Source organism: Talaromyces amestolkiae (genome assembly GCF_001896365.1).
Source record: "Talaromyces amestolkiae strain CIB chromosome Unknown scaffold5.1, whole genome shotgun sequence".
NCBI classification, from domain to species: Eukaryota; Fungi; Ascomycota; class Eurotiomycetes; order Eurotiales; family Trichocomaceae; genus Talaromyces; species Talaromyces amestolkiae.
Window position 1 is genome coordinate 1,535,830 of NW_024468041.1, and position 26,148 is coordinate 1,561,977.

The 26,148-nt window shown below is 45.2% G+C and overlaps 5 protein-coding genes across 5 annotated transcripts; 2 read left to right on the plus strand and 3 right to left on the minus strand.

The window, feature by feature from the left end:
- Positions 1 to 3,617: 3,617 nt before the first annotated feature.
- BHQ10_003599 (uncharacterized protein) lies at positions 3,618 to 5,049 on the minus strand (the record flags this gene model as incomplete). Its single annotated transcript, XM_040875872.1, has 8 exons — positions 3,618 to 3,651; positions 3,709 to 3,993; positions 4,064 to 4,189; positions 4,257 to 4,397; positions 4,447 to 4,540; positions 4,595 to 4,736; positions 4,829 to 4,945; positions 5,005 to 5,049. 8 exons carry the CDS (start codon positions 5,047 to 5,049, stop codon positions 3,618 to 3,620), a joined length of 984 nt encoding a protein of 327 aa, XP_040732103.1.
- A 562-nt stretch (positions 5,050 to 5,611) lies between these two features.
- Positions 5,612 to 7,449, plus strand: BHQ10_003600 (uncharacterized protein; the record flags this gene model as incomplete). The annotated part of the gene is made up of 5 exons (XM_040875875.1): positions 5,612 to 5,810; positions 5,951 to 6,813; positions 6,877 to 6,984; positions 7,044 to 7,210; positions 7,281 to 7,449. The coding sequence occupies 5 exons, from the start codon at positions 5,612 to 5,614 to the stop codon at positions 7,447 to 7,449; spliced, it is 1,506 nt and encodes a 501-aa protein (XP_040732104.1).
- A 226-nt stretch (positions 7,450 to 7,675) lies between these two features.
- On the minus strand, positions 7,676 to 8,326 carry BHQ10_003601 (uncharacterized protein; the record flags this gene model as incomplete). The annotated part of the gene is made up of 1 exon (XM_040875876.1): positions 7,676 to 8,326. One exon carries the CDS (start codon positions 8,324 to 8,326, stop codon positions 7,676 to 7,678), a length of 651 nt encoding a protein of 216 aa, XP_040732105.1.
- Positions 8,327 to 9,646: 1,320 nt separating this feature from the next.
- BHQ10_003602 (uncharacterized protein) lies at positions 9,647 to 11,304 on the minus strand (the record flags this gene model as incomplete). The annotated part of the gene is made up of 5 exons (XM_040875877.1): positions 9,647 to 9,741; positions 9,817 to 10,209; positions 10,273 to 10,822; positions 10,874 to 10,939; positions 10,990 to 11,304. 5 exons carry the CDS (start codon positions 11,302 to 11,304, stop codon positions 9,647 to 9,649), a joined length of 1,419 nt encoding a protein of 472 aa, XP_040732106.1.
- Positions 11,305 to 14,173: 2,869 nt separating this feature from the next.
- BHQ10_003603 (uncharacterized protein) lies at positions 14,174 to 23,316 on the plus strand (the record flags this gene model as incomplete). The annotated part of the gene is made up of 15 exons (XM_040875878.1): positions 14,174 to 14,425; positions 14,485 to 15,112; positions 15,164 to 15,552; positions 15,606 to 15,822; positions 15,881 to 16,073; positions 16,127 to 16,374; positions 16,436 to 16,809; positions 18,009 to 19,013; positions 19,067 to 19,273; positions 19,335 to 20,111; positions 20,174 to 20,501; positions 20,542 to 21,310; positions 21,378 to 21,511; positions 21,564 to 22,585; positions 22,642 to 23,316. The coding sequence occupies 15 exons, from the start codon at positions 14,174 to 14,176 to the stop codon at positions 23,314 to 23,316; spliced, it is 7,218 nt and encodes a 2,405-aa protein (XP_040732107.1).
- Positions 23,317 to 26,148: the final 2,832 nt, after the last annotated feature.

Sequence of the window (26,148 nt, forward strand, 5' to 3'; positions counted from 1 at the left end):
ATATTCTATTCGTGAGGCTGTGGTTCGATTGTGACGCTTCAATCGACTCAATAACGATCTTTCCGCTTGTGTTGACTTTTTCGATATTATTCTGCCTGATGGTAAATGAAGCGAGTCGTTGTTAACCATCAGGGACTCCCGACCTGAGCTTGCCGGTGTCTCCTCAATGCTTGTTGCTTCGCAACTACCGCCAACATCAACGTCTGTTTCGTCTTCCAAGTCGGATAAATAAAACTCTGCAAATTCTGAGTTCTGTTCCGATATATCGAACTTGCAGTGACTTTTTCCAGTCATATGCTGCTGTATTGCTTGTACGGTTGCTTTACTCGTCCCACATTGTATACATTCATGATACCCAAATATAACCAGATGCAAATATTCGATAAAGGTCTCGAGGTCGACGGCTAAACGTTGCCGATCGGGGATAAATAGGCCGTGTGATTTTTGCATGTGCATAATGCTATCATTGAAGGTTGAGGAACATATGGGACAAAATAAGCATCGCTCTGGTCTGAAAGGCTTCATGGCTGCGACAGGGGAGTCAATAGACTCGTTTATCGGCATGGATGCCGAGGTGGTTATTGGACTTGATGAAAGACTCATTGTCGCTGTAATGGATGAAGTCGTAGTAGTCGTGAGTGGCATCCGTTTAGGTAGGTTGGATTAGCTGCTTTATACGCGGGAAGTGTTTCGATTTGTCGAGTGTTGGTACGTGGATTTCAGTTATGATCTGTGGGTTTGCATATAATTGACGATATTCTCAGCTCTTTTATACTGCAATTAGCCAGTTGTCCGATTTCGTAACTGTTAATTGAATCATTGATGATTGGCCAATTCTTTCTTTACTGTATCGCCGCTCAAACTTTAGCGGACGACCAATGAGAAGGCCGGACGCCATATGATTCATAATGAACAACTTTGCAGTGGCCAATGAGACGCTGATGAGTGAACTATCATCATTCAAAGCCATCACACAAGGCAATCAAATACCAATTAGCTAATAAACAAACTATGATTCATAATGGGCAATCATGCGATGCGAATTGACTTCAGTCATTCTTTGGCGCTGAACCGTAAACGATACGAGGAATGAATGAGGGACTAGAAGAGGTACGCAGTACTGTTCGATATAAGCATCAGGTCGTCATGTGATGCTACTAGCCAGTGGCCCAAACCGACCATTGCTCCTTTAATGTGTGAGTCGTTGGTTATTCTCATTGACAGTCCACGCGGGGCTGCCCGCTCTCCCTCTCCATGTTCGTTATGAACGGGTCTCCTTAATTTATTTTACTCGTTCTTATGCTTAATCCATGACATTATCTCGATGGGATTTTTCGATAGAATAGTTGAAAATTTCCCAGAATGACGGGAAAGAGATAGATATTGGCTAGCGTTTTAGCATTGTAAATACCAGGTACAGCTGATCCTCCTGGGCATACTGGAGAGATAAATAACAAGGTTTCTAGCAAACCTTTTGAGATTTGGAAGCACAACCAAACACAATTGCAGTCCTCATTCTCAATGTTCTAATCGTCATAGGCGGTGTGTCTACTCATTTTAACACCGTACTCAATATCCCAACTGCAGCCACTCAATAGGGTAGCGGCAGACCCGGGAGTACAATAACTATGGGGATGATACAGGAGTTGACGAGGAATAGACCCATCTTATCAATTGACGTATGTTTTAGCTCACCCCGCATCATAAAAGACCGGAAGAGAAAGAGTTTGATCGAAGCCAGGACTTACAAGTCCGATGTTCCAGTCTCCAGGTCCAAGGCCAAACTGCTTGTGCCGATAGTCACCTTGATACTTACTCAACCTCCTTATAAGATATTGCAGCTACGTAACCGGTAGTAGTAGCTTGCTAACTTGCCGGCCACAGAACGAGTTGTGTTGCGCTGGAAAGCAACCACAAAAGACGCAGTCAAGAGGGCAGGTATGCTACGAGTCATATTGTACGTTATATGTCAATGTATCAAGCGAGAAGATGCTCGTTTGGTGGGATAAAATATATTCACGAAGAAGAGAGCAAGACGAGGGTATTTATAATCTATCCGCTAGCAAACAACAGCAACTTTATACAAAGTTAGCCCTCTATGCCACGGGAAAGTCTGAAACTCATTATTAAATCCGCCCATAAAGATTCGACTTGATTTAAAGTATTCCCAAATGAATCCATGGCATCTGACTGTACTGCTGGCGATGTCACCTAGCTACATTAGTGCATGAAGGAATGGACTTAGGGCTTACTCTTTCAACAAGCAATTGCCACTTTAGTATCTCAATTGCTGTTTCAGGGAGTTGTCGATTAGTGTGATATCTTGTTTGGTACTTCTGGTAAGGATTATTGGTAGTCGATGACATACATAATTATTGCAGCATTGTCAACTGAGACCTATCATCCAGGCTGTCTAGTTTGTGCAAATCCTGTTTTGCTGCTAGCACCGTAATATCTCACCATTAACTCCGAACGGACTTGTTTAAGTTTATATTGGCGAACAGCAAGGTCCAAAGGTCTGCATGTGGATAGTATGAAGTGAAATTTGGAAACGGGCATGACTTCTTGCATTGATAATCACAGATTATATATTGACTTCAATTTAACCACTATCGCAGCTCCCAATATCTAATCTTTAATGCTTCAAGTATATCAAGAGTCTCAATAAATGTAACTACTATCAAAACATCTCAAATGGATCAACCTAGTACTATAAGTAGACCGCGAGGTTCAAGGATATGTATGCACATATCACCTAGATAGGTCAGAGGGCGCGATATAAAAGTCACAGGTCAAGTCATTTTAGTCGTATCTTCGCTGAGAGTACTCAAGTCATCGAGCCGAATTAGTCCGTTTCCATTCTCATTGTTGCCTTTTGTTGACGAACGTCTTTCCTATTGGAGTAGTCCATGTGAGCCATTGCCGTGCTGCGGCGATACACCATCCATCCATGATCCTATAACAATATGAACTATGAGGGCCAAAAAGGTCAGCACGAGTGATCTGCAACGATATGAGTGGTACAGCGTCCTATGATGCACTACAAAAGTAGGATATCTTCCGCACTTGTAGTAAAGTTCGCTAATTACGACACGATGCTAGATAACTGTGATATGAATAGGCGTTACTCAGTCTAGCTGCCAATTGAGTAATTTATCAAGGAACTACTGCCGTCAAGAGGCACGCACCCGGTGATTGTGATTCTTACTCCACGTACTCTGACAACCTAGCTAATGAATTGCACTATTCAAGCACAATGTGACACCGCTTTACTGTTCGGGACATCTCGGATAATAACCTAAATATCTGACAGTCACTTCTTGATAAAAGATGTAGGATGCTACACTTTGTACCAGGATGGGTTAAAAACAGATATCACCAACTTAAAGCAGGATGGACCGTCGTCATCATATTGTATTTGTAAGCGACCGACCCAAAGCGTAGATCAGGAATAAGAACTCGCTAAAGCTAGAGTAGAAACATCAACAAGAAAAGACAGCAGGATTCTGAAAGCAGTCAGATATATAAGTATTATCCGCGTGTGATTTCAAAAATCTAGAGAAATCTCATCTCTATGATGGGCACATTCCGAGGTGAACATTGGGGAAAAATGGCCGTTACAAAAGAGGCTTCGTTGCAGTAGCAAAAGAGCTTGATCCAATTTTAGCATGATATGTTGGCATCATTCAGAGAAATGAAGCTACTTACCAATGAGTGTAGACATGCATCTTGTTAGACTTGATCTCCTCCCGAACGTGTGCCAATAGAACTTCCGTCTCTATTGTCGACCAACCTCCATATCTCGTGAAGAGAGCAAGTGAATAGCTATCGACCGCGCCCTCAAGAAATTGAACACGGAAGTAGCGACCTATCTCCTTCAATCTTGGGTTCTTTGGCCACGTCCCGATAGGGCACGGTTCTTCGTGCGTTTTCACAGAGTCAAAGCCAGCTTTGTCCAGAAGCCCTTGAAATTCTGGAAAGTTATCAAAAACCCTGCCTAGTGAGTTTGATATTCGATTGAATTCTGCCTAAAATCGTGAGTTAGATGCAAATTCTAGTATACCTCTTGGGATCAAGATATGTTACAATCCACTTATACGTAAATGACGTTTCGGGATAAGTGCCATCATCACAGACCATGTGTGTACGACCTTCAGAAAGTTCGATCTTTCCACCAGGCTTTAGATGTCTGCCAAGCACATAAATTCGTGACGTAAGTCCAAGTCTCATGCACAGATTCAAATTGATTCGCGTACCTGTAAGCCTCTGCCAGAAACCCAGGCCAGTCCGTTATACTACCGGCCAGGCATCGTACGTGTATGAAATCAAAGGAGTTATTCGGGAAGTCCCACGGTTGGGTGATATCATCGATGATAAATCGCACATTGGGAGGCACCCTTGATGCTAGTCAGAGACTGAATCACCGGGCGCAAAGGTGATACTAACCACCTAGGCTGAATTGGTGACAAATCAACCCCCGTTATTTCTGCAGATGGGTAGGCGTCGGCCACTGAAAACGGTAAATATTTCAGCTCGATTGCTATTTATGTTAGCTTAAAAGCGGACCTGCACTTACTTTCAATCGCCCAAATACCAGTTCCCGTGCCAACATCGAGGATTTTTTGCGGATTGTTGAGACCATTCTGAGAAAAACACAGGTCCCCATTGAGACATAGCCGGAAAACATGGTTCAGAAGATCTAGTCTGTCTTGTTCTTTCTCATCGTTGGGGAGTATCTACGAATAAGGCATGTCAGAAACAGCTTGCGGTCGGTGATGAATTTAAAGAACTTTTCATCGTCACAATAGACCTTACGGTCTGTACTTACATAAGAACCGGATTTATATGCATGATAAGTTCGACCGTTTTCATAAACATAATTAAAGACAGATGATGAAAGCGAAGTCAGATCACTTTCAATGCTCTCGAGGTCGTCGCTCTCGGACTACAAACGGTGCAATTTAGCTCTTCGTCCATTTTCTGCATTTGCAGCGGATACCTTACATCAATTTCCAGAGCCATATTGACTCGACTTTCGGTGTCGGCCATGACTGTCGTTTGAGATATTGGTAACTGTGAGTCGCTTGCCGACACTGTCACCAGAGACTTCTTTCTCGAGCGTTTACTTCGGTTTTGCACGGATTACACGTTGCAGCCAGAGAATCATCCGGGAACTGGACCCAAATCAGTGTGGATACCTGAGTTCGTCAGCCCACGAGAAATCCAATGGTGTCGTCGCGGGGAAGTGAAACGCAAAATCCGAATGTCTTTACTCGTAGTCATTGGCTCGCTTGCCACGGACACGGGCCGAGGTGGAGGATTTGGCTTTCTTCACTCCACCTAACCCTAACTCATCCCGTCTGTAGACACCCGTCACTGGTGGACAGACGAGATGGGGAAGTTTTTCCATGTTTTTTTTAGCCCAGTTTCGTCTTGTGTCTGGCCGGGTATGGGTCTCCTTATCATCCGTGCGAGCTATGTTTGCTTCGTCAACCAAGTGGACTGATTTGCCCTCCCAACTCTAGGGCTCTGTTTTCTCAATCATGTCGCGTCCATCTGTGCCAGAACGGGGAAGCAGAAGGTGCTGGATATTACTTAATATTCAACAATCATGTTGATGGTATTCTGGTGTGCGGCCGTGTGGCTGGCATATGTCATATTCGGCGCAATATATCGGTTATACTTCCACCCCCTGTCTCGTTTCCCGGGGCCGAAGGCGGCTGCACTAACCCGGTGGTATGAATTCTATCACGATGTGATCAAACCTGGACAGTTTATATGGAAAATTGAGAGTCTGCACGAAAGATATGGTACGTTGAAAGAAGAGACAAGACTTATCCGACTTGTGAATCCTTCAAAGGAATTGCTGTTATCGCACTTGTATAAGAGCGACTTTCTCGCTACAGAAACGAGGGGACCCAGGAAACAGGACTGACATGGTTAAGCACAGGGCCGATCGTACGAATAACACCGGACGAACTGCACATCAAGGATCCGGATTTCTACGAAGATATATACGCACCTGCTTCCAAGAAGCGGGATAAGTACGCCAACTGGACAATCGGTGCTGGCGCGCCAACTTCAACGTTCGCAACCGTGTCCCATGATCATCATCGCCTCAGAAGATCCGGATTAAATCACTTCTTTTCGAAAAGCGCAATTTCCCACAATGCCTCGGCGCTGATCAGTGACAAGGTGGAGAGATTATGTCAACGGTTCTCCGAGGCCTGTAAAGCCGGAGCGGTAGTCAGGCTTGACGCAGCCTATATGGCACTGACAATGGACATAATTACGCACTATGCCTTTGGAGAGAGCTACAATTACCTTGCGGAACCTGACTTCAAGCTTGAATGGAAAGATACGGTTATTGGGGGATCTGCTAGCGGTGCATTCATCCGACAATTTCCTTGGGCTTTTCCCATAATGAAGTCCGTGCCTTTAAATATTATGAACTATCTCGCTCCAGAGGCTTCATTACTGTTACAGTGGCAAAAAATGGTGCGTCGGCAAGTTGACACTATTATTGGTAACAATCGCTCTGGCTCGAAGGCACATGGTACAATTTTTCAGGCTCTATTGGACAGTGACTTGCCTCCAGAGGAGAAAAGTGCAGATCGACTTCAAGATGAGGCACAGACCTTGGTTGGTGCTGGAAGTGAGACTACTGCGAAGACATTGACAATTGTCACGTTTTACCTGCTACAGAATAAATCAATGCTGGAAAAGCTGCGCCAGGAATTGTCAACAGTGGACTTGAAGTCATTGAACTCAGCACACGACGTTTTGTCTGAGGTTGAACGTCTGCCTTATATGGTAAGTTAAGTCCCGTAAAGCCAACTCAAGATCGGCAAATACATCTAACAATGCTATACGCAGAATGCCGTCATCAGTGAAGCGCTGCGTCTTATGCATGGAGTCACTACTCGACTGCCTCGCGTGTCTCACGATGTTATCCAGTACAAAGAATGGACGATCCCTCCAGAGGTGCGTCTTTCGTCGACTCACTTGTCTTTTTATTGCTAATTGGGCTCTTCCGTATCTAGACACCAGTCAGCCAATGTAATTTGTTCGTTCACATGGATCGAACTCTTTTCCCCGAACCCACTGATTTCAAACCGGAGCGCTGGATTGAAGCCAAGCAAAATAACACACGCTTAGACCGATACATGGTTTCTTTTGGTAAAGGTAGTCGACAATGCGTGGGTATCAAGTACGTATCTGCTCCAACTATAGAACGACGACTCTGAGATGGCGTGTTAACCCTGCTATACATATAATAGTCTCGCATATGCAGAATTGTTTTTGACTCTTGCTACCGTATTGCCTCGCTTCGATATGACGATCTACAAAACCACCACGGAGGATGTCCGTGTCGCCAGAGACTACTTTGTAGGTGTCCCAGAGCCGGGATCGCAAGGAGTTCGTGTTACTGTAGATAGAGTTTTGTGAAGTGGATTTTAAGAAGAGGAAGATCCGTAATTAGTACATGAGATAGCTAATCCTCACCTTCGTCCTGACTCTGCCAAATCACAAGCCTCTATGAGCCGATATTCATTCCCACTTGATGGTCGTGGCCGTCGACGGCCAACGCTCTTCTTCGGTTTCCTTGCATCGAAGCGCACCTATAATGCTATCTCAAGTGGTGACGAAACAGACGAATTGAAGATTGCAAGTATCACTCCACATTCATGTTTCTTCGATAGGCCTCCGAAAGCCGACCATAACTCATCTTAACCGCGTTGACTTTGGCCACATATTCATCCCTTTCTTGACCTGGGACGGCTGCAACCAATTCGGCAAAACTGAGTGCAACTAACAAGCTACTTCGCAACTTATAATGTGGTCGCACCTGGCTCAACCTTCCATCCGAACTAGCCTGTCTCGCGACTTCGGCTTCACGTACATTGAACACATTATTGAAGATATCCAAGTCTCCATGACACTCAAAGACATTGTGCGTCTCCTCATACGTATACATGTAAATGAAGTTGTCGAATCCGCTCCATACGATTGCCGACAGGCAAAGTGAACATGGTTCATGGGTCGTAAGGAACAAGCAATCTGTCACATCGGGTCTTTTATCTGCCGGTATCTCGAAGAATTGCTTCAATGTCCACGTTTCTCCATGCCACAAAGGAGACCCACGTTCCTGGTTTGTGTCCGCGTACACAACGCTCAAGTCTGATTTGAGTAGAATTGCGGCGCCGAAGAGCTTAGAGCCTGCGGCGACAGCTGTCGCAGAGAGAGGATGAATTTCTTTTTCGATACAGGTACACAAAGCATCTAGCAGCTTCGTAGCCGGGTGAAGAGTCAACGCGTCGGTCATTTTGAAGGTCTTTCTCTACCCTGATAATGGCGGGCATCTATTGCCCGGCAAGCATTCGATATATTTTCAAAGTGGCTAATTTAAGTAGACGAGGTATTTACACCAAGAGATTGATTGGTACTCCATAGTTTTATCTCTTTTTTGTCGCTCCCGTCGACGGAGCCCGGCGAGGCCCGATCAGTCGCACAAACTTCATGTTGTGAAAATTTAGATATATATTCTGTAGCTGAAGCATACGAATTAAGTACAATTTGGGTCGTAAAAGATTCTATATTCAAATCCTATCAGACTAGATTCCTAGTCCGCCTTTTACGATATTTGGTTATATATAGCTCCTCGAAATAGATTGAACTTCGGTTGAGTACCGGCAATTTGGAATCTGCTCAAAGCAAAGTCCCGTTTATGTATCGCCTTGGATATTATGTGAAGCACGATGTCAAAGTTAATCGAATTGGGTATAAATGTTGCTGAGAATGGGGTCGACCACAAGCTATTATTGTCTGCCAATGCGACATCTGATCCATTTCAGATACTTCCCCCAATGAACATGTCACAAAGCAATCTATATATCCTATCGAACTTATCCCGGTTCTTTTCACATCTACGGATATCTTCAGCGCCTAGGTTACGAATGTATTTGAGATTGATCTATCGATCGATGTTGAAACATGAGCTAAGTGGGAAGAAGGTTTTTAACCAGACGTTCATTATTCACTTTTAGGAAGAGGGTCTAGGCACTTAGTGACATTATGACGCGGTGATCTATCCTTACTTACAATCTAGTGCCTGTTCAAATTGAAGAGGGTCGATCTCCAAGTCCCCGTCATGCCATCTCTCATCGAGCGTAACCACCGGAACATGTGAACCGAGAAAAGGGAAATTATGATGGATCCGGGGGGAGGCTAGATATCGAACTGATCAACTTGGTGATATGTCTGCTTTGAAGATCGGGTTTAGGTTTTACTTAAGTAACTAGAGTATATCACAACGCAAATGTATACGGTACGCAATAACTGTGCAACATTGTAGTCTACAATAAGCTAGTATATACGAACTAAATATAGCAATTCTAGAGACAGTACGCATCGACTACCAGTTGACAATTACAAGTGACTTTACTTGCCTAAAGATATATGCATCATTCTAAGATGTCAATTGCTCACATACTTGCTGTACCTTTTTAACAGAGTCCAAAAGCTCAAGTATAACGCATGTTCTAGTCGCTAACGACGCTAAGAAACAAACTATCTGATATATCGCGCTGCTATACAAGTAATCACATATCGAACAATCATCAAATCCGTAACTATTGGCCTAAGCTCAAGGGCAGGCACCTTGCTGCCACATCTTGACCGACTTCACGGTCATTCCGCGAGAGGAACCGTTGGCCCAGGTTGGATACCACTGATCCATACCTACAAGCGACAAAGGTATACCGTTAGGGCGACTCGGATACACAAAAAGCGAAGTTCTAACCAAAGGTGACTTACTTGCGTAGAAATCTGCGGCCCCATGGCCAGCATCTGTCCAGGGTTTATTCCCAATGCCATCTTCAAACCACCCATTTGTGCCACCAACTGCCACATTTAATATTAAGTAAAACGACTGATCAAAAGGCGAGTTAGGTCGACCAGTATGCGACCATGGGTCGGTCACCAGCGAATTATTCGCTGTCCGTCCAGTGAATTGGCCGCGTTGGAACATGTTTGTGTTTTTGGGGAAAGCCCAATACATGACTTGTTGCAGTGGATTGTCCACCCAGGTGAACATGTAATCTTCTGACCATTCAAGGCCAAAAGTATGAAACCCTTTGGTGAAATCTGTTCGGCGCAGAGCCTTGCCGCGCGTTGAGAGCCAAAATGCGTCTAAGCCTGAGGTCGGGCCTATGTAGAGAAAGTGAAAGAGTTAGTATGTAGATCATACTTCGTGGGAATACTTAGACTAACCCCAGTGAATGGAGCTAGACATGACATCCCGGCCGCCGTTGGCGTAGGAGATTTCGTTGCCTCGGCTTTCCGAAAGATCAATCTCGCCGCTGGCGGGCCATGCCCCATAGACATCGTTGGTAGGCATCATCCCTGTTGTAAATTTGGTAAGCTGCCTTTTCTCGGACGAAGACCAACTTGGGGTGAAATGCTCACAAATTGCAGGCCACAGCCAATCACCAGCTGGGAGCTTGGCGACGACTTCAACTCGGCCATACGTGATAGACTTGCTACCGTTGGTGTTCAAGCGAGCCGAACGGACTGGATTGATTACAGTACCCAAAGTGCTGTTCGAGCGCACGGAACATGCTTCATTGGTTGTTCCTGTGCAAGAACCATCGCCACCCGCTTGTGTGAGATTAAGCGTGTAGCCATTGGTGATCTCGGCCGCGGTGATGGGTGTTGTATCTGTGGTGAGGGTTGGGACGATGTGAAGACCTTCCTGGTCCACAAAAACATTACGGTCGTCGGTTGTGGTCCACTCAAATTCACCAGTGCCGAAGCCTCCGACCTGCAACGGTCAATTATCATCACGAGTAAGACAAGGACACGAGGAGCATACCTGAACTTCACGATTCCAAACGTTCGTATTCAAAGTTGAGAAGTCATCGTCCAATATGAGACAGTACTAATCATCATTAGCTCCCAAAGCATACGTTTGGTAGGGGACCAACTTACACTATGCTTGGGCACTTGAGTTGTCGCGTGGTAATTTATATAACCGCTCACGGCCACTCCTGCGGCCAAAAATCCCCAGATAATGTAATTATTTATACGGATTCTCTTCAACCGCTTATCGTTCACCCAGGGTCGTTCATAATCGCCGGTCAACAAATAGCTCTTGAACCTCCGTTTCACTGGCGCACGACTGTAGGTCGAATCTCGAATAGGCAACTCATCAATACTGCCTTGAGCAGCATAAGCAGCACTGGACCCAACACTAGCCACAACACTGGGTGCTGCGCTGTCTGAAAAGGGATTACGTGCATCCATTGCAGCTGTTGGAATCCGGATTATGTTCTGCTACACAGAAGAAGAAGGCCATACGGTCATCCTCAGTATATATCGCAGTGCTATGTCAATTTGAGCGTTAGTTTTATAAGGCTTTCGATAAGACGCGAATTGTAAAGGTTGACAACGAACACTCCTTGGCTTCTCTTGTCCGTGCTCTCATCAGCTCCTCAGCTCCTCAGATGTAAATTTAATCATTTGTTCTGCTATTTATCTAGCGCAATCTGGTAAACGTAGTTGATGCAGCTTGCATGGCCCGTCTAATATGGGAAACTTCCATAAACAGGCCTGATCCCGGTCTCATGGCTTGGAAATGACCTGTACCTCATCAGTTCGTATCGCCTATCGCAGCCTCCGAGGGTATCCAAATCATCTAGACCATCTCGATCCCTGCACCTAGAGCACTAATTTTTCATAGCAAATCGGGCTTGACCATGAGGCTATCGATTGGCCTAAAATGATTACTGGCATTTATTTCTCATCACTAGGGTATGCCTGTTCTGCTCAGCTAGTCACTGCCAAGACCGTATGTGTATCATCTACACTGCATGTATTACCACACCTGTAAGTTTCGAGAACCTAAGTCGCACATACAACGAGCTATAGCTTTGTGTCTACTATGCATATCCGGATTATTTCATGTGCCATGCGTGGATCTCAAATCTGGAATCTGGGAGATACTTTAAGACGTGGAAACCTCGGAAAATTCGTCAATCGAGCTCATGTACTTTAGAAGGAAAAAAAACCTGCATGCATACATAATATGCCATATTTTTCCCCTCGGTTATGCTCCTACCTTGAATATGCACAATTAATTTGCTAGTTTTGAGACATTTCTTATCAAGTAGCCTAGGATGATAAGCAAGTAATTTTATCCGCGATTTACTCACCGGAGGCTTTCGTACGTGTACAATGTGATTTATTTATCAACTAATTCGTGGCTAACGCCGACTCTGCATTAGTTACAAGACAAGGGGGATATACCCTACGAAAAGCTCTTCACCTATCGCTTATGTGGACTCAAGTCCTTAGTACCTACAGGAAAACCAACATCCTTGCTATCTCTTAGTGTGCATGAGCGCCAGAAACATGTCCAGTTAAGCTCATCGCGTTACGCGGTACCAACAAGCTTCGATCTGTGTATCGGCCATGTTGGATCACACACGAAAGGGCTAGATATACAAAAACAACAAACAAGATAAAGAGGAAAAAAACCGGTATTCTTCCATTTAGATTTTACTCGAACTTGGTATTTCCTTTCGCTTTGTCATTGCAATTGCACCAAACGTGTATCGGCTTTTGGCTTAATAGGGCAGATACGAAATTTACCAACTGAGTTCTAGTCCGTGTGTCTTAGTTCGAGAAGGGCTTAGAAGGATACTTAAATCTGCATTGTAACATAATTTTCGTGCAGGTTAGGCTAGATATGTAGCAGACGCTCAAAGCTATTAATAGGGCCGAGAGTTGTACTAGCGTGCCTGGAATCGGAGTCTGCCTCGCCGTATGCTTGAAAGAAAGGATACAATGCATTGGCATGCAGCTAACTACATGTCTTTGATTCTACTTGAGGCAACTACGTAATGACCGCTGACTCGATAGATGAGAATTTAGATTAAGCAATGTGGCCACGCTACTGCTAGCGGCGGGAGCCTAGCTCTGGACAAAACGATTCGAAGATGATAGGTGCTAGAATATTACTAGCTTCCAACGATAGATGGCGTATGAAGGCGTACTTACAAGTGAAAACTACGTATTCTATGTCTTACAGTCTTAGCGTTGACTCATTTAATAGTGTTCAATACCTGTTTATATGGAATGTTTCCCCACTTTAGTCCCCAAGTTCCATTTGAGTATTCGTCTACGAGGACCGCCGAGATCTGCACTAAGTAAGTTGGAGCCGTCCGTCCGGAAATCCGCAACTTGAATTCCACCGATTAAAAAAAGCCTATTATGGAGACATCATTTGGGGATATCTACTCCTTGAACCAGGATGTGTACGGTAATCAGAGACATGCATCGCGAAATTCTCTCGCTATGCTAACTGTGGCGTGCAGAATGGCGTCCGGAATAGGGATGTCCATAGGGCCTCGACATTGAAGTAACCATTATTTTCGATAAGCTGTTAATTACAAGCTAATTAAATTGAGCCAGGTCATTATGAAAATGGATACCCTAGCTAATCTGGCGTCGGAATGTCGTAGTCTCTCTGCAAGCCGACTCCACGCGAGCGTGATCCATGAATCAATCTGCAGGTTGGGTCATTTCGCTGGCGCTGAAGGAGCAGCATCTGACAAGGGTGCTGATTGCTAGATATGATCCCATATCATATCAAGCCCCCATATACATACGATGGAGCCCATGAGTTCCTGAAACTTTTCGAGCTCTTTACCCTCACAGCCAACGTTGACAATCATGTCTTCACTCTTCCCTAGTCGGTGGTCCTTTAGAGGACATAGGACATCAAAGGGAGATGGTACACCCACAGAAACCGAGTCCCAGAGAGACTCGTTGCCCGTGTCGGAATCGGGGCTATCAAGTCGTGGACAAAGCTATTTTGATAGACGGTATGTTAACAATAGCATTGACGACGCTTCCAAATATAAGGCAGTAAGTACACGAGCATTGAATTGCGAGTGAGCGACATTGACCAATCCGATGATTATAGATGATCAAGTTTTTTCATGTGCGATTGACTGCGTACCAATGGCTTCCTTTGCCAACGCATACACAACATAGTTCGACCGGAATCTTTCTTCGCCGGTCGAGAGGTGCTTATATGTCGGAACCAGAGGATGTTAATCCTGTGCTACTTGCAGCAGTTCAGAGAATAAATGCCACAATCGCTTTCACCATGATGACGGAGACCACGAGCATTATTACATCACAACTTGCACCTGGCCAGACCGAATTGATTCTTCCCAATGGCTACCAGGTTCAGATCATTGACTCATATGCTGATATTGTCGGTTCCCATTCAAATATGGTCAAGAAGTACCAATATGCCGCGTTGATACGAGAAGAGCACCAGCTTCTCGTCTGGAACGATGATCTGAATGCTATCCTCAACCACGCTGCCGATGTAGAGAGCAAGTTGTTATCTTTGGTATGTGGGGAAAAGCCAAATTTAACTAGTATTCACCACTCTAACTTAGTCTATTCTAGATATGGGGAAGTCCCATCCCAACATTCAACCTTCAGGCGTTACCCGTGATGACACCCGGAGAATCAGTCGTGGCGTCGCCCAGCGATTCATTATATCATCTGGCTCTCGATTCGAGAGAGTCACCAGCTGCAGCAGACGAATCTGGTACATCTCGCGATGCTTCCCCCAGAAGAATGATAAATGAGGAAGTCAAGCGCCCGAAGGAGTCACTAGAACGGCCACTGGCAGTAACTAGTGCGATCTTTGTTGGAATGGCTGGAATGCTTCTTGTCATTCTCCTTCTTGGATTTGGCATCTCTAATCTGCTTTTGGAATACTCGGTTGATGGGGGTGCAATGCGATTTGCACTAACGGCGACGATACCATTTTTCCTCTTGTTCAGTATATTTTTCATGATTGTCATCTTCACAGATATTTTCCAAGCGGTCGGACCAGTCAAGACGCTAAAAAGTAATTCGCGTTTCTACTCTCCGATTGCCCCGGACCTCAAAATGGCATATTCCCTCGGCTTTACGCCGCCGCGTGTCACCATTCAAATGCCCATCTATACCGAGTCGCTCGAAGGTGTTATCAAGCCTACCATCAGTAGTTTGAAGACAGCAATATCTCACTATGAGTCACATGGAGGTCAGAGAATTCCTCTTATTTGTTGTAATTTTCGTTTAACCCAATTAACAGGTACTGCGAACATCTTTATCAATGACGATGGCTTTGCCTTGCTCTCGGAAGAAGAAAAGCATGACCGAATCAACTTCTATCATGACAACAACATCGGCTGGGTTGCCCGACCTAAAAACAACGAGGACGGTTACGTTCGAAAGGGAAAATTCAAAAAAGCTTCCAACATGAATTTTGCCTTGAATGTCTCGAATAAAGTAGAAATGGAGCTTATTCAGCGTATGACTCCAACGTTGGAAAAGTCTGATATGGTTGATCCTATGGAGGAAGAGTTGATTTATCGGGAGGCTTTCAATCACGTTATCCAATCTGACCCTCGCATCCGTGGAGCTGGTGGCGATATTCGTGTGGGAGAATTCATTTTGATAGTCGACTCAGATACTCGAATAGTAAGTTACAATGCTCAGAGTGGTTTAAAAGAGCCCCAGTAACAATTATTTAGCCCGCCGACTGCCTTCTTTACGGTGCGGCCGAGATGTTTTTGAGCCCCGAGGTCGCCATTATCCAGCATTCTACTAGCGTGATGCAAGTTTCACAAGATTATTTCGAGAACGGTATCACTTACTTCACCAACCTTATCTACTCAGCGATCCGTTTTGCAGTTGGGAGTGGTGAAACTGCTCCCTTTGTTGGTCACAATGCCTTTCTTCGATGGCAAGGTATGTGTTTCGCAGAACCATCACTGTCAGATATAAGTTTTTAATGTTAGTGTTGCAGCTGTTCAATCCGTCGGCCGGCCAGATGATGGATACGTCAGTTTCTGGTCCGAAAGCCATGTATCAGAAGACTTCGATATCGCGCTACGTCTCCAGATTCAAGGGAACGTAATTCGCTTGGCTAGCTATCATAATGACGAGTTTAAGGAAGGCGTTTCTCTTACAATATATGACGAGCTGTCACGTTGGGAAAAGTAAGATGCCTGTGCGAATTCCAAGTGGTAAAAGATGCTAAATTACTTGCTAGATATGCCTATGGATGCAATGAATTAGTCTTTAACCCCGTCCATACATGGTTTTATAGGGGTCCCCTGACCAAGCTGTTCATGACTTTCTTATGGTCCAACCTTCAACTATCGTCCAAGATTACCATCTTAGGATACATTTCATCGTACTATGCTTTAGCTTCTGGATTCCCCTTGACTGTGCTCAATTACTTCCTCGTCGGCTGGTTTGAAGGTTACTTGGATAAGTTCTACATGGAGTCATGGAAAGGTATTGTCCACCTGTCGGGATACAGCGAAATATGAAGCTGACATACTTTTCTTCCCGGTAGTTTTTCTCAGTTTGCTGGTCGTATTCTCCGCAGCCGGAAATGTCTGCCTAGCCATGATTCGATACCGCCTTGGAGAGAAGCCGTTGCTGTCGTCCCTTGTTGAGAATTTCATGTGGATGCCCATGTTCGCCATTTTCTTTGGTGGACTTTCCTTCCATCTGAGCCTAGCGATTCTATCTCACATGTTTGGTATCAACATGTCTTGGGGCACCACGGCAAAGGAAAAAGATGATTCAAACTTCTTCAAAGAAGTCCCCAAAATCTTCAAGAGCTTCAAATGGATGTACGCTGTTGTGCTACCATTCTTCCCTGCTATGATCTACTTGGCCTGTTTTGCACCCCACGGCTGGACAATTACGGAAGTTGGTGCTATTGTTCCAATGTCGGTCACTTTGGCATCGCATGCTCTTTTGCCTTTACTGTTAAATCCATCTCTAATGGTGTTCAACTACTGAGTGCACTCGGTTACATTGGCTGCAGGACTTGACATTCCCTCTTTCTTTGACACATCTATCAAGATAGACGCGTTTTCGGAATTCAGAAGAATATTTAGTTAACGTATTTCATAGACAATAGAGTTTTCTTATCTTCGCTCGCGTCCTTCTGGAATTGGGTGTTTAGTCTACTATTTCTCATTGACTTTCATAATCTGCGTATGTTCAGATCCGATAACCTCAAATATGGCTATAGCCCATAATTCAGCCTCGGACACGTCAACAATTCGTATCTGCAAGTCAGCAACTTGTATCTGCAACCTCAGACTACTAATGCACACTTAAGTGACTTGTCCTGCATATCGGGCGATGCGGCTTGTGTCTCACTCGGTACCAAAGTCTAGATGTATTGTAAACCTTAGGTAATATTACGTCAAAACACATCATTACCGAGAATTACCGAGCATTGACAATACGAGTAATCGGCTAGGGGCGTGGGTCCAGAGCCCAAGGTAAACTGGGTTTATTTTGCCGTCGAGAAAGAGATGTCCCTATCGTAAGGTTGAAATTTGAAAAGAGTATTTCATTCGTTAGGTTTTAAACATTATCAATGACAGTCTCTCACTTCTCGCTTAGGAATCAACTAGAGTCATCTGAACCATGCGGCTGATGCCACGCTGCAGCACCATGTGAGATTTGTCATTAAGCTCGAACCTCCTGCTAAATGGAAAACGGAAATCCGGAAGTTCACGATGGGGCATTCAGGGCAATGCGTTGGGATGGGGATTTACGCCCTTCTTACGAGGCCCGCTTAGGCTTACCGCAAGCCAAAAGTCAGATTGGGCGCGATACAGATCTTGTGATGGATATTTATGCAGGTCGAATGTATGCGGGGCATTTGCCTTTTATATCTAAAAGAAAAGCCCTGGGTATGGGACTAATTCGAAGCAAAGTTCATTCTCGCAACCATAAAGCAATTTTTGTCATTGTCTACAATTACAGATAATGGTAAGATGGCTGAGTGGCTACTCTTTCTCACAGCGGCCTGGTCGATCCTAAGATCTGCCTCAGGATTGCCAACATGGCCCTCTTCGGTTGACGAGTTAGAAGATATAATGTTTCTGAATACTGGTTACCAGGCGCGAGCCTTTTCTGCAGCTATCACGCCATGCTCATTCTCACCACAAGGCCCGACGAGGATTTCCTCAGCGGAATGGCTTCGCACGGCTTTCCACGACATGGCTCCCGGTAACGTCTTCACTGGGGTCGGTGGTTTAGATGCATCTTTGCAGTATGAGTTGGGAGGAGATGGTGGTGAGAACATTGGAACTGCATTTAATACGACTCTACTTTCCTTCACACCATTTTTTTCTTCTCGCGCGTCGCTGGCCGATATCATTGCATTGGGTGTATATGCATCCGTCCGGGTTTGCGACGGCCCTATCATCCCGATTCGGACAGGACGCGTGGATGCCACTGCAGCTGGACCGATAGGAGTGCCGTTACCACAAAATTCACAGTATACTTTCATTCAGCAATTCTCGCGGATGGGATTCAATGTGTCGGAAATGATTGCCCTGACAGCTTGCGGTCACACTATCGGTGGTGTTCACGCTGGGAACTTCCCTGAGGTGCTTCAGTCAGGGACCGTTCCCAATGACTACCAGCACTTTGATTCCACGACAATATTTGATGAGAAGATCGCCTCTGAGTATATCGGTGGAAACACCTCAGATCCTCTGGCTGGGCCCTTGGCAATAAAGAATACATACGACTCAGACATATCGGTATTTACCGCGGATGACAACGCTACAATCAGTCTTATGGCCGACCCGACATACTTTCAATCCCGCTGTCAAGTGATGCTCCAGCGAATGATCGAGGTTGTACCGCCTGGGGTTCTCCTCACGGACCCAATTGCTCCATATGAGGTCAAACCGAGTAACCTACAATTGACAATACAGCCAGGTGGAACTCAGCTTCAATTTACTGGTGACATCCGTGTCCGAACAACCGACCTCAGTGGTACTATTTCGAATGTTCAGCTCGTATATGTTGACCGCAACGGCGCGTCCACTTGTGGATCCTGTGTTATTAGCACACAGTATGCTGGAACGGCGAATGGCTTTGATGATTCTTTTACTGTAAGTATCCCATAAGCCCTGAAGAGGCTGGTCTTAATAACAGCGATCAACAGTTCTATAGCTTTTCCTCAACATTGTCGGCGACGACTTCAATTTCGGCATTCATTGTACAGGTCACAGCGGGCGGTAAAACAGTGACATATAATAATAATGGTGATGGATATCCAATCCAAGATAATATTTTGTTTCAGAGTCCTCAGAGTTGCATCGCAAACTCATCTGACAGTAACGGAAATTACAAAATGACAATCACGGCCGCGGTAAGAACAGGTGATACTTTTCCAGACGTGACAGCATGGATTCTAATATCATTTATTGCAGGTCCGCAACACAACCACGTCGGAATCTGCAACACTTTCTGTGGAGATGAAGACACCTCGATCCTGCTGTGTCGTGCCAGGTTTATCCACTATTAATGTGACGATGGAAAATACAGCAACAATTGGGGCCTACAGCTTGTATATCGGGACTTATGATCTGACACCTGACCAGATTACGACATCCAAATTTGGTGTCTCTGTTGGGCCCTACTCCGATAGTTTCAAAAACACCGCATTAACTGGTTCCTGCACAATACTGAGTGGTTCTAATCCAGTAGCGTATGGCTATCTTGGCTGCTACACCGATAACGTGAACTCTAGAACCTTGTCGGCCGCGACTAATAGCGATAATAACATGACACTCTCAGAGTGTTCAAAATTCTGCAGTGGCTATCAGTATTTTGGAGCCGAATATACAACGCAGTGTTTTTGCGGCACTACTCTGGGCAGTTCGGGTACAGAGGCTGCGGAGACAGATTGCAACATGCCTTGTGGAGGAGACAGCACAGAAACATGTGGTGGGCCAAATAGGCTATCTGTCTACACGAACAACAACTATGTAACTCCAGGTGGAGCTACGATACCGGGCTACAAATATCTGGGCTGTTACAATGACACGGCCGCTGCTCGCAGTCTTTCTGGCACATACACATATAGCAACAACATGACAGTAGAAGCCTGTGCTGCTTTTTGCAATGGCGCCAATTATTTTGGTGTAGAGTACTACGATGAATGCTACTGTGGGAATACCCTTGCAGTTGATAGCGTCAATCAGCCAGTGACTGATTGTTCTTATCCCTGTTCTGGGAACAACAGCGAATTTTGCGGCGGTAGTAATAGGCTGGATCTCTACCAACTGGGTTCAGCTACTGTCACGACAAGTTCAAGTCCAATCTCTTCCAGTACCCAACCAGCATCTATAGCGTCCCTGTCTACATCTGCCACTATCCCAACAACAAGCACAACTGTTTCAACCAGCGCAGTAGTCTCATCGTCGTCTACGACGGCATCCATCACCAATTCAGCTACCACGAGCTCTTTAAGTCCAGTTACATCGAGCAGTACGTCAACTACCGATCCTCCATCATCTTCTACAACTGTMCCTGCCACTCTCTCAGTTACATCAAGCACATCTTTATCTGCCAGCGCAACTACTACCACACCATTTGTCGGTTGGATTACCCTGGGGTGCTATAGCGACTCCGTAGGTGCTCGGGTACTTCAGAACGAGGGAATCGTTCAAGGTGGACCCTCGAATATGACCGTAGAAAATTGTGAGGTCGCGTGTCTCGCTGCGGGCTATATACTAGCGGGTGTTGAGTACTCTGGAGAATGTTATTGTGATAGCAAAATTCGCAATGGCGGGGCCACTGCAACTGATGGTTATGCACAATGCACCATGGCTTGCAATGGTAATGCAACTGAACAGTGTGGCGGTCCTAATCGTCTAAACCTTTACCAGTACACTTCACCATCGACATCAACCACCGCTGCTTCTATTGTCACATCTACAACAGCAGTGGTTAGCACAACAACAAGCGGAACTCTGGGTACCAGTGTCATCTCCACAAGTACCACCAGTGCTACGACGAGTGCGACTGGATTACCGAGTGGATGGGCCTACCAGGGTTGCTATGTGGACAATATTGGTGGCTTGCGTTCTATGCTTGTCCAAGAAAACGATAATTCTACTATGACCGTCGAATCCTGCATTGACCAATGTTTATCCCTGGGGTATACTGTGGCAGGAATGGAATATTCGGACCAATGCTTTTGTGACGACTACGTGCGGAACAATGCTTCATTGGCAAGCTCTGATTCCCAGTGCGCCATGACCTGTGCAGGGAATACTAATGAAATCTGCGGAGGACCTAATCTTCTCAGTGTCTATTCTAACGCAACTATAATAGTTCTACCACCTCCTACAGTGCAAACAACCAATCTACCTGGATCCTGGGTGTATAAGGGTTGTCTTCAGTATGTCCACACATTTTTTTCTTTCAAGTCTCATCTTAGGACTGTGACTAAAGCTGGTACTCTCTAGGGACAACGTCAATAACACCCGAACATTTCCTTACCAGATTACTTACACTACAAACAACTCGGCGACTACCTGTCTTTCCCGTTGTCAAGAGTACGGGTTTCAGGCGGCCGGTATGGAGTATGGTGAACAGTGTTGTAAGTTTTTATTGTTCAGCAAAATTGATCGATCGGTTTTAATGAATCATAGTCTGCGGCGATACCTTCGACATTGGCGCTGATGTTCAGATCGTCCCTGATTCGCAATGTGACCTTCTCTGTACCGGTGATACTATCCACTATTGTGGTGCCGGAAACCTCCTTAGTTACTATGTGTGGGAGGGCGACACTGCCCTGTATGAGTGGACATATGCTACAGGAAATAACGCTGGTCTTTACCAGTTTCTGATTGGTGGTGTTGTGGTACCTTTGATGACGACCGTCAATATCAATGGCAAAGTCACTTTCTTGGAGAAATGGGGAACTGGGCCGCCAAACACTACTGGTGCCTACGAACTGGATCTATTTTATGAGAATGATTTCAATAGCGCATGGAGGCCCATGCACGTAAAGACCGACATTTTCTGCTCCGCCGGTCTTGTTCTCCCTGATAAGGCCGGAAGACAACTTACAGTCGGTGGATGGTCGGGAGTTTCCACCGAAGGAATCCGACTTTACTGGCCGGATGGCTCCCCAGGGAATGCCAGTGTCAATGACTGGCAGGAAAATCAGGCCGAACTTTCACTACAGAATGGTCGTTGGTATCCTTCTGGTATGATAATGGCCAATGGCTCCATCCTTATTGTTGGTGGTGAGACAGGATCCAACGGACCGCCAGTGCCTACGCTCGAAATCCTACCGACAGTTGGCCCCACTCTCTATATGGATTGGCTGGAACGCACCGACCCTAACAATCTATACCCATTTATGGGAGTCATGCCTTCCAAAACAATTCTGGCTGCCTATTACAATGAGGCCCGGCTGTTGGATGAGGCCACGTTCCAGACTATCCGGACGCTACCAAACATACCGGGCGCAGTCAATAACGATCTCGGGGGACGCACTTATCCTCTAGAAGGTACCATGGTGTTCTTTCCTCAGTATGCTCCATACACAGATCCTATCAGGGTTCTAATCTGCGGTGGTTCGACTCCTTATGGCGGCGATGCTATTGATAACTGTGTATCCATCGAACCCGACGTTCCAGGACAGAACTGGACAATCGAACGGATGGTCAGTTTCCAATTTTCCCCGAGTCAGCTCATTGTAACTAACACTTATTTCAACAGCCTTCGAAGCGTGTCATGACTTGCATATCACCTCTTCCGGATGGCACGTTTCTCATTTTGAATGGTGCTCACCAAGGCGTCGCCGGTTTCGGGCTTGCCACTGATCCCAATTTTAATGCTGTCTTATACGATCCAGCAAAACCAGTCAACCAGCGTATGACGGTTATGGCGAATACCACCATTGCTCGGCTCTATCACTCTGAAGCAATTCTTCTACCTGATGGACGTGTACTAGTCTCAGGCTCGGATCCAGAAGATGCTACCCACCCTGAAGAATACCGGGTGGAGGTCTTTATCCCCCCGTATCTGCTATCTGGAGCAACAAGACCAGCATATACTATCACTGAAACTGACTGGGTATATGGAGGCAGCTATACTATCACAGTGACCGCTGGTAATGTTGCAAATCTGAAGATCTCCCTGATTGGTCTCATCTCGAGTACGCACGGAAACAGCTTCGGTCATCGCACACTCTTTCCAGCCTTTAGCTGCGAGGGTAATCAATGTACAATTACTGCCCCTCCGGACCAGTGGACCTCTCCTCCTGGCTGGTTTCAACTTTTCATCCTCGATGGGCCTACTCCTTCCAAAAGCTCCTTCGTTCGGATCGGAGGTGATCCCGGCAAACTAGGTGACTGGCCAAATTTTCCCGACTTCACCGTTCCCGGTGTTTAGTTCAGTAATGGAAATTCGCGACGTTGCTCCATGCATCTGCTTGTTTTGGTCATTGCACTCATTTTGAAAAGAAAAGACGCTATATATTCAAGGACTGCTGATTTAAGAACGGCCTCTATTCGCAATTCTCAAAGACGCGACTATCGATAGCGTTTGATACAAATTAGGTATAGGCATTATAACTGGTATGCTTCGCATTGGCCTGAGCCACCTTTTAGCTTAGGCTGTGTACCGCTACGTCCATCATTGCGTTATGGAACACTCCGGCTATATCTTTGCTCTACTCTCTATGTTTCTTAGATTGTTGTACTTTTGGCCGACGAATATGTCAGAGTACCCTAGACATAGCCCACATCCGGCCATCTACTCATTCTTATTGCCACAAACACTGGTTAAAACCTCTATGTCTTGGCATCTCCAAACGTCTTCAAACCCTATTCACTTCATCGGCCACTAGAAGTTATAAGTCCAGATCATTCGTATCAAACTAGATACTGTAGTAGCTGTGGCGTCTGGTACTGTGATTCCTGAAATTTGTTAAGTCTTTGCTAGGACATGAACTGAACTCAAATTTTAATAATATGCTACATCAATTAATTAGTTAGTTAGTTAGTTAAATTTCACCTACTCGCTGTAGCTGGCTGCTATCTACTACATTAACTTGAGGCATTGAATTCCCTAGTATGATTGTATCACGCCACGTAAAATTACAAGGTGATTTACCAAACCCTTTTGAACTTTTCTTTAAGAATTATTTACAAATTATCAAAGTATTATAACACTGCGACTCATTGATTCTTGCAGTGTCGATAGCTATAAGACCGATTATAGCTTATACGGCTTGTAGGCTGACACCCTTGACCCTCGGTCACGAGGCACGCTACAGTTATGGTCATTGCATTGCGTGCTAGCGCAAACCCGTAACAGTCCCTCTTATTAATCGATACAATTTTTGATCCGCTTTAGCTCAAAGTACTCAGTTGGATCAGATTTTAATTCCTAGAGAGATACCAACAATGTCCGCAAACGCACAAAATGCTTCTCTTTCACCTATCGACTGGATGATGCCCCGATCATATATCTCGCAGATTCTGTGTTTTTCAACCATCAACCCGCAAGTCCCTTACATTCTCAAGGATGGACTTGCTGGTACCCTCGCCGACGTCCCATATTTAACATGTGAAGTGGTTGAGGCAAATTCACCGAAGGGTTCTGTCATGTTAAGCAAAACTACTCAATCTTTGGATGACTTGTTCGATATCAAGGATATTTCCCCAACTGCAGACTATGATACATTGAAGTTGGCGAACTTCTCCCCATCGTCACTAGATCGACTTGATATATCTCATGCAAACCTCAAAATCTCAGGTGTTGGTCCACAACCAGTTTTTAGAGCCACCCTATCACTAATACGAAACGGATACCTTTTATGTGTCAGCGTCCATCATTCAACAACAGACATCACAGGTTTCGGTGCTTTGCTAAAGATCTGGGCTTCAAATTGTAGGACGGGTAGCTCCAAATCCATTCACTTTGCCGACGACTGGTTGGATCGTGGGAGACTCCTACCCACGCCTACCAACCCTCTAGGCCGTTGTCCTGAATATTTACATATCCGAGAGGGTTCACCAAGAAGAAAGAATTTAGAGGACCCCGGAGATGCCATGGAAAGCGTGATATTTAATTTCCACAAACAACGATTGCAAAGTTTGAAAGCCGACGTTATCCGCTACCTTCCAGGTGAAATTACCTGGGTCTCAACTAGCGACGTTTTGACTGCGGTATTATGGAGTGCTCTCTCCTTTGCAGAACTCCAAGACGACGCTCATTTTGCCGGCGGTGGCACATTTTCAAAACATGATGACCGTTCGATACGCATTCCAGTCAATTTTCGCAGTCGTTACAGACCTTCTCTACCAAAAAACTATCTTGGCGCTGCCTTTGGTATTTCCCTAGCAACGGCAAAAAAGATTGATCTTGAGAACATTGCCATTGGTGCTGATGGCGATCTCTTTCTATCAGCACTCGCCAGAGTAGCAGCGTCCATACGAAAAGCCGTTAATCTAATTAACGAACAAAATATGAGAAGTGTGGTTGAATATTTGGCGGCACAAAGTGATTTGAGGGGCATTGAACTCGGACCTCATAATACTAGCCCTTCGATTGTGTCATGGGCCGATCAGGGCATATATGATTTGGATTGGGGCTGCAAGGTTGGTGATTGTGACGCTGTACGATTGCCTGGCTTGAAGAACAAGAGATGGCCTATTGTGCTCCCACGACGCCAAAATGGTGATCTTGAGGTCTTTGTGCGCTTGCCAAAAAGACAGATAGATATTTTAGAAAATGTGTGGGTATTGAGATTACTCCAAGCCACGCAGCTGAATTAGTTCTGAGTTATCACTCTACTTTCTTTCTTGAGGTACATAAACGCCAGAACATACTTGAGAGGTCAAGTTGGCAAAAGGCTTGAGCTCACTAGATCGCCAATTGGCTTGATACGTAATCAAGTTGCGAAAGGAGGACTAAACATAGTCCAAACCTAGGAGTACTATAATCGACTCGATTCTCGTGCATTACCTATTCGGAAATCAGGCTTAAGCAGTCCATAGAAGGGTCAATGTTTGGGATCAAAGTGATCAACCCATGTACAGGTTCCGTGAGAATCGATAAACATATCTATTCCACGATGTAAGCTCGTAGAATTACCTAGGACTAGCGTTTCTATCATAGAATATATTTAATGCAGCAGAACGTGAAATGTACCACTTCATATAACTAGGGGATGTTTCTTTCCAAGATATTAAAATAAGACAGCGTGGACTATAACTT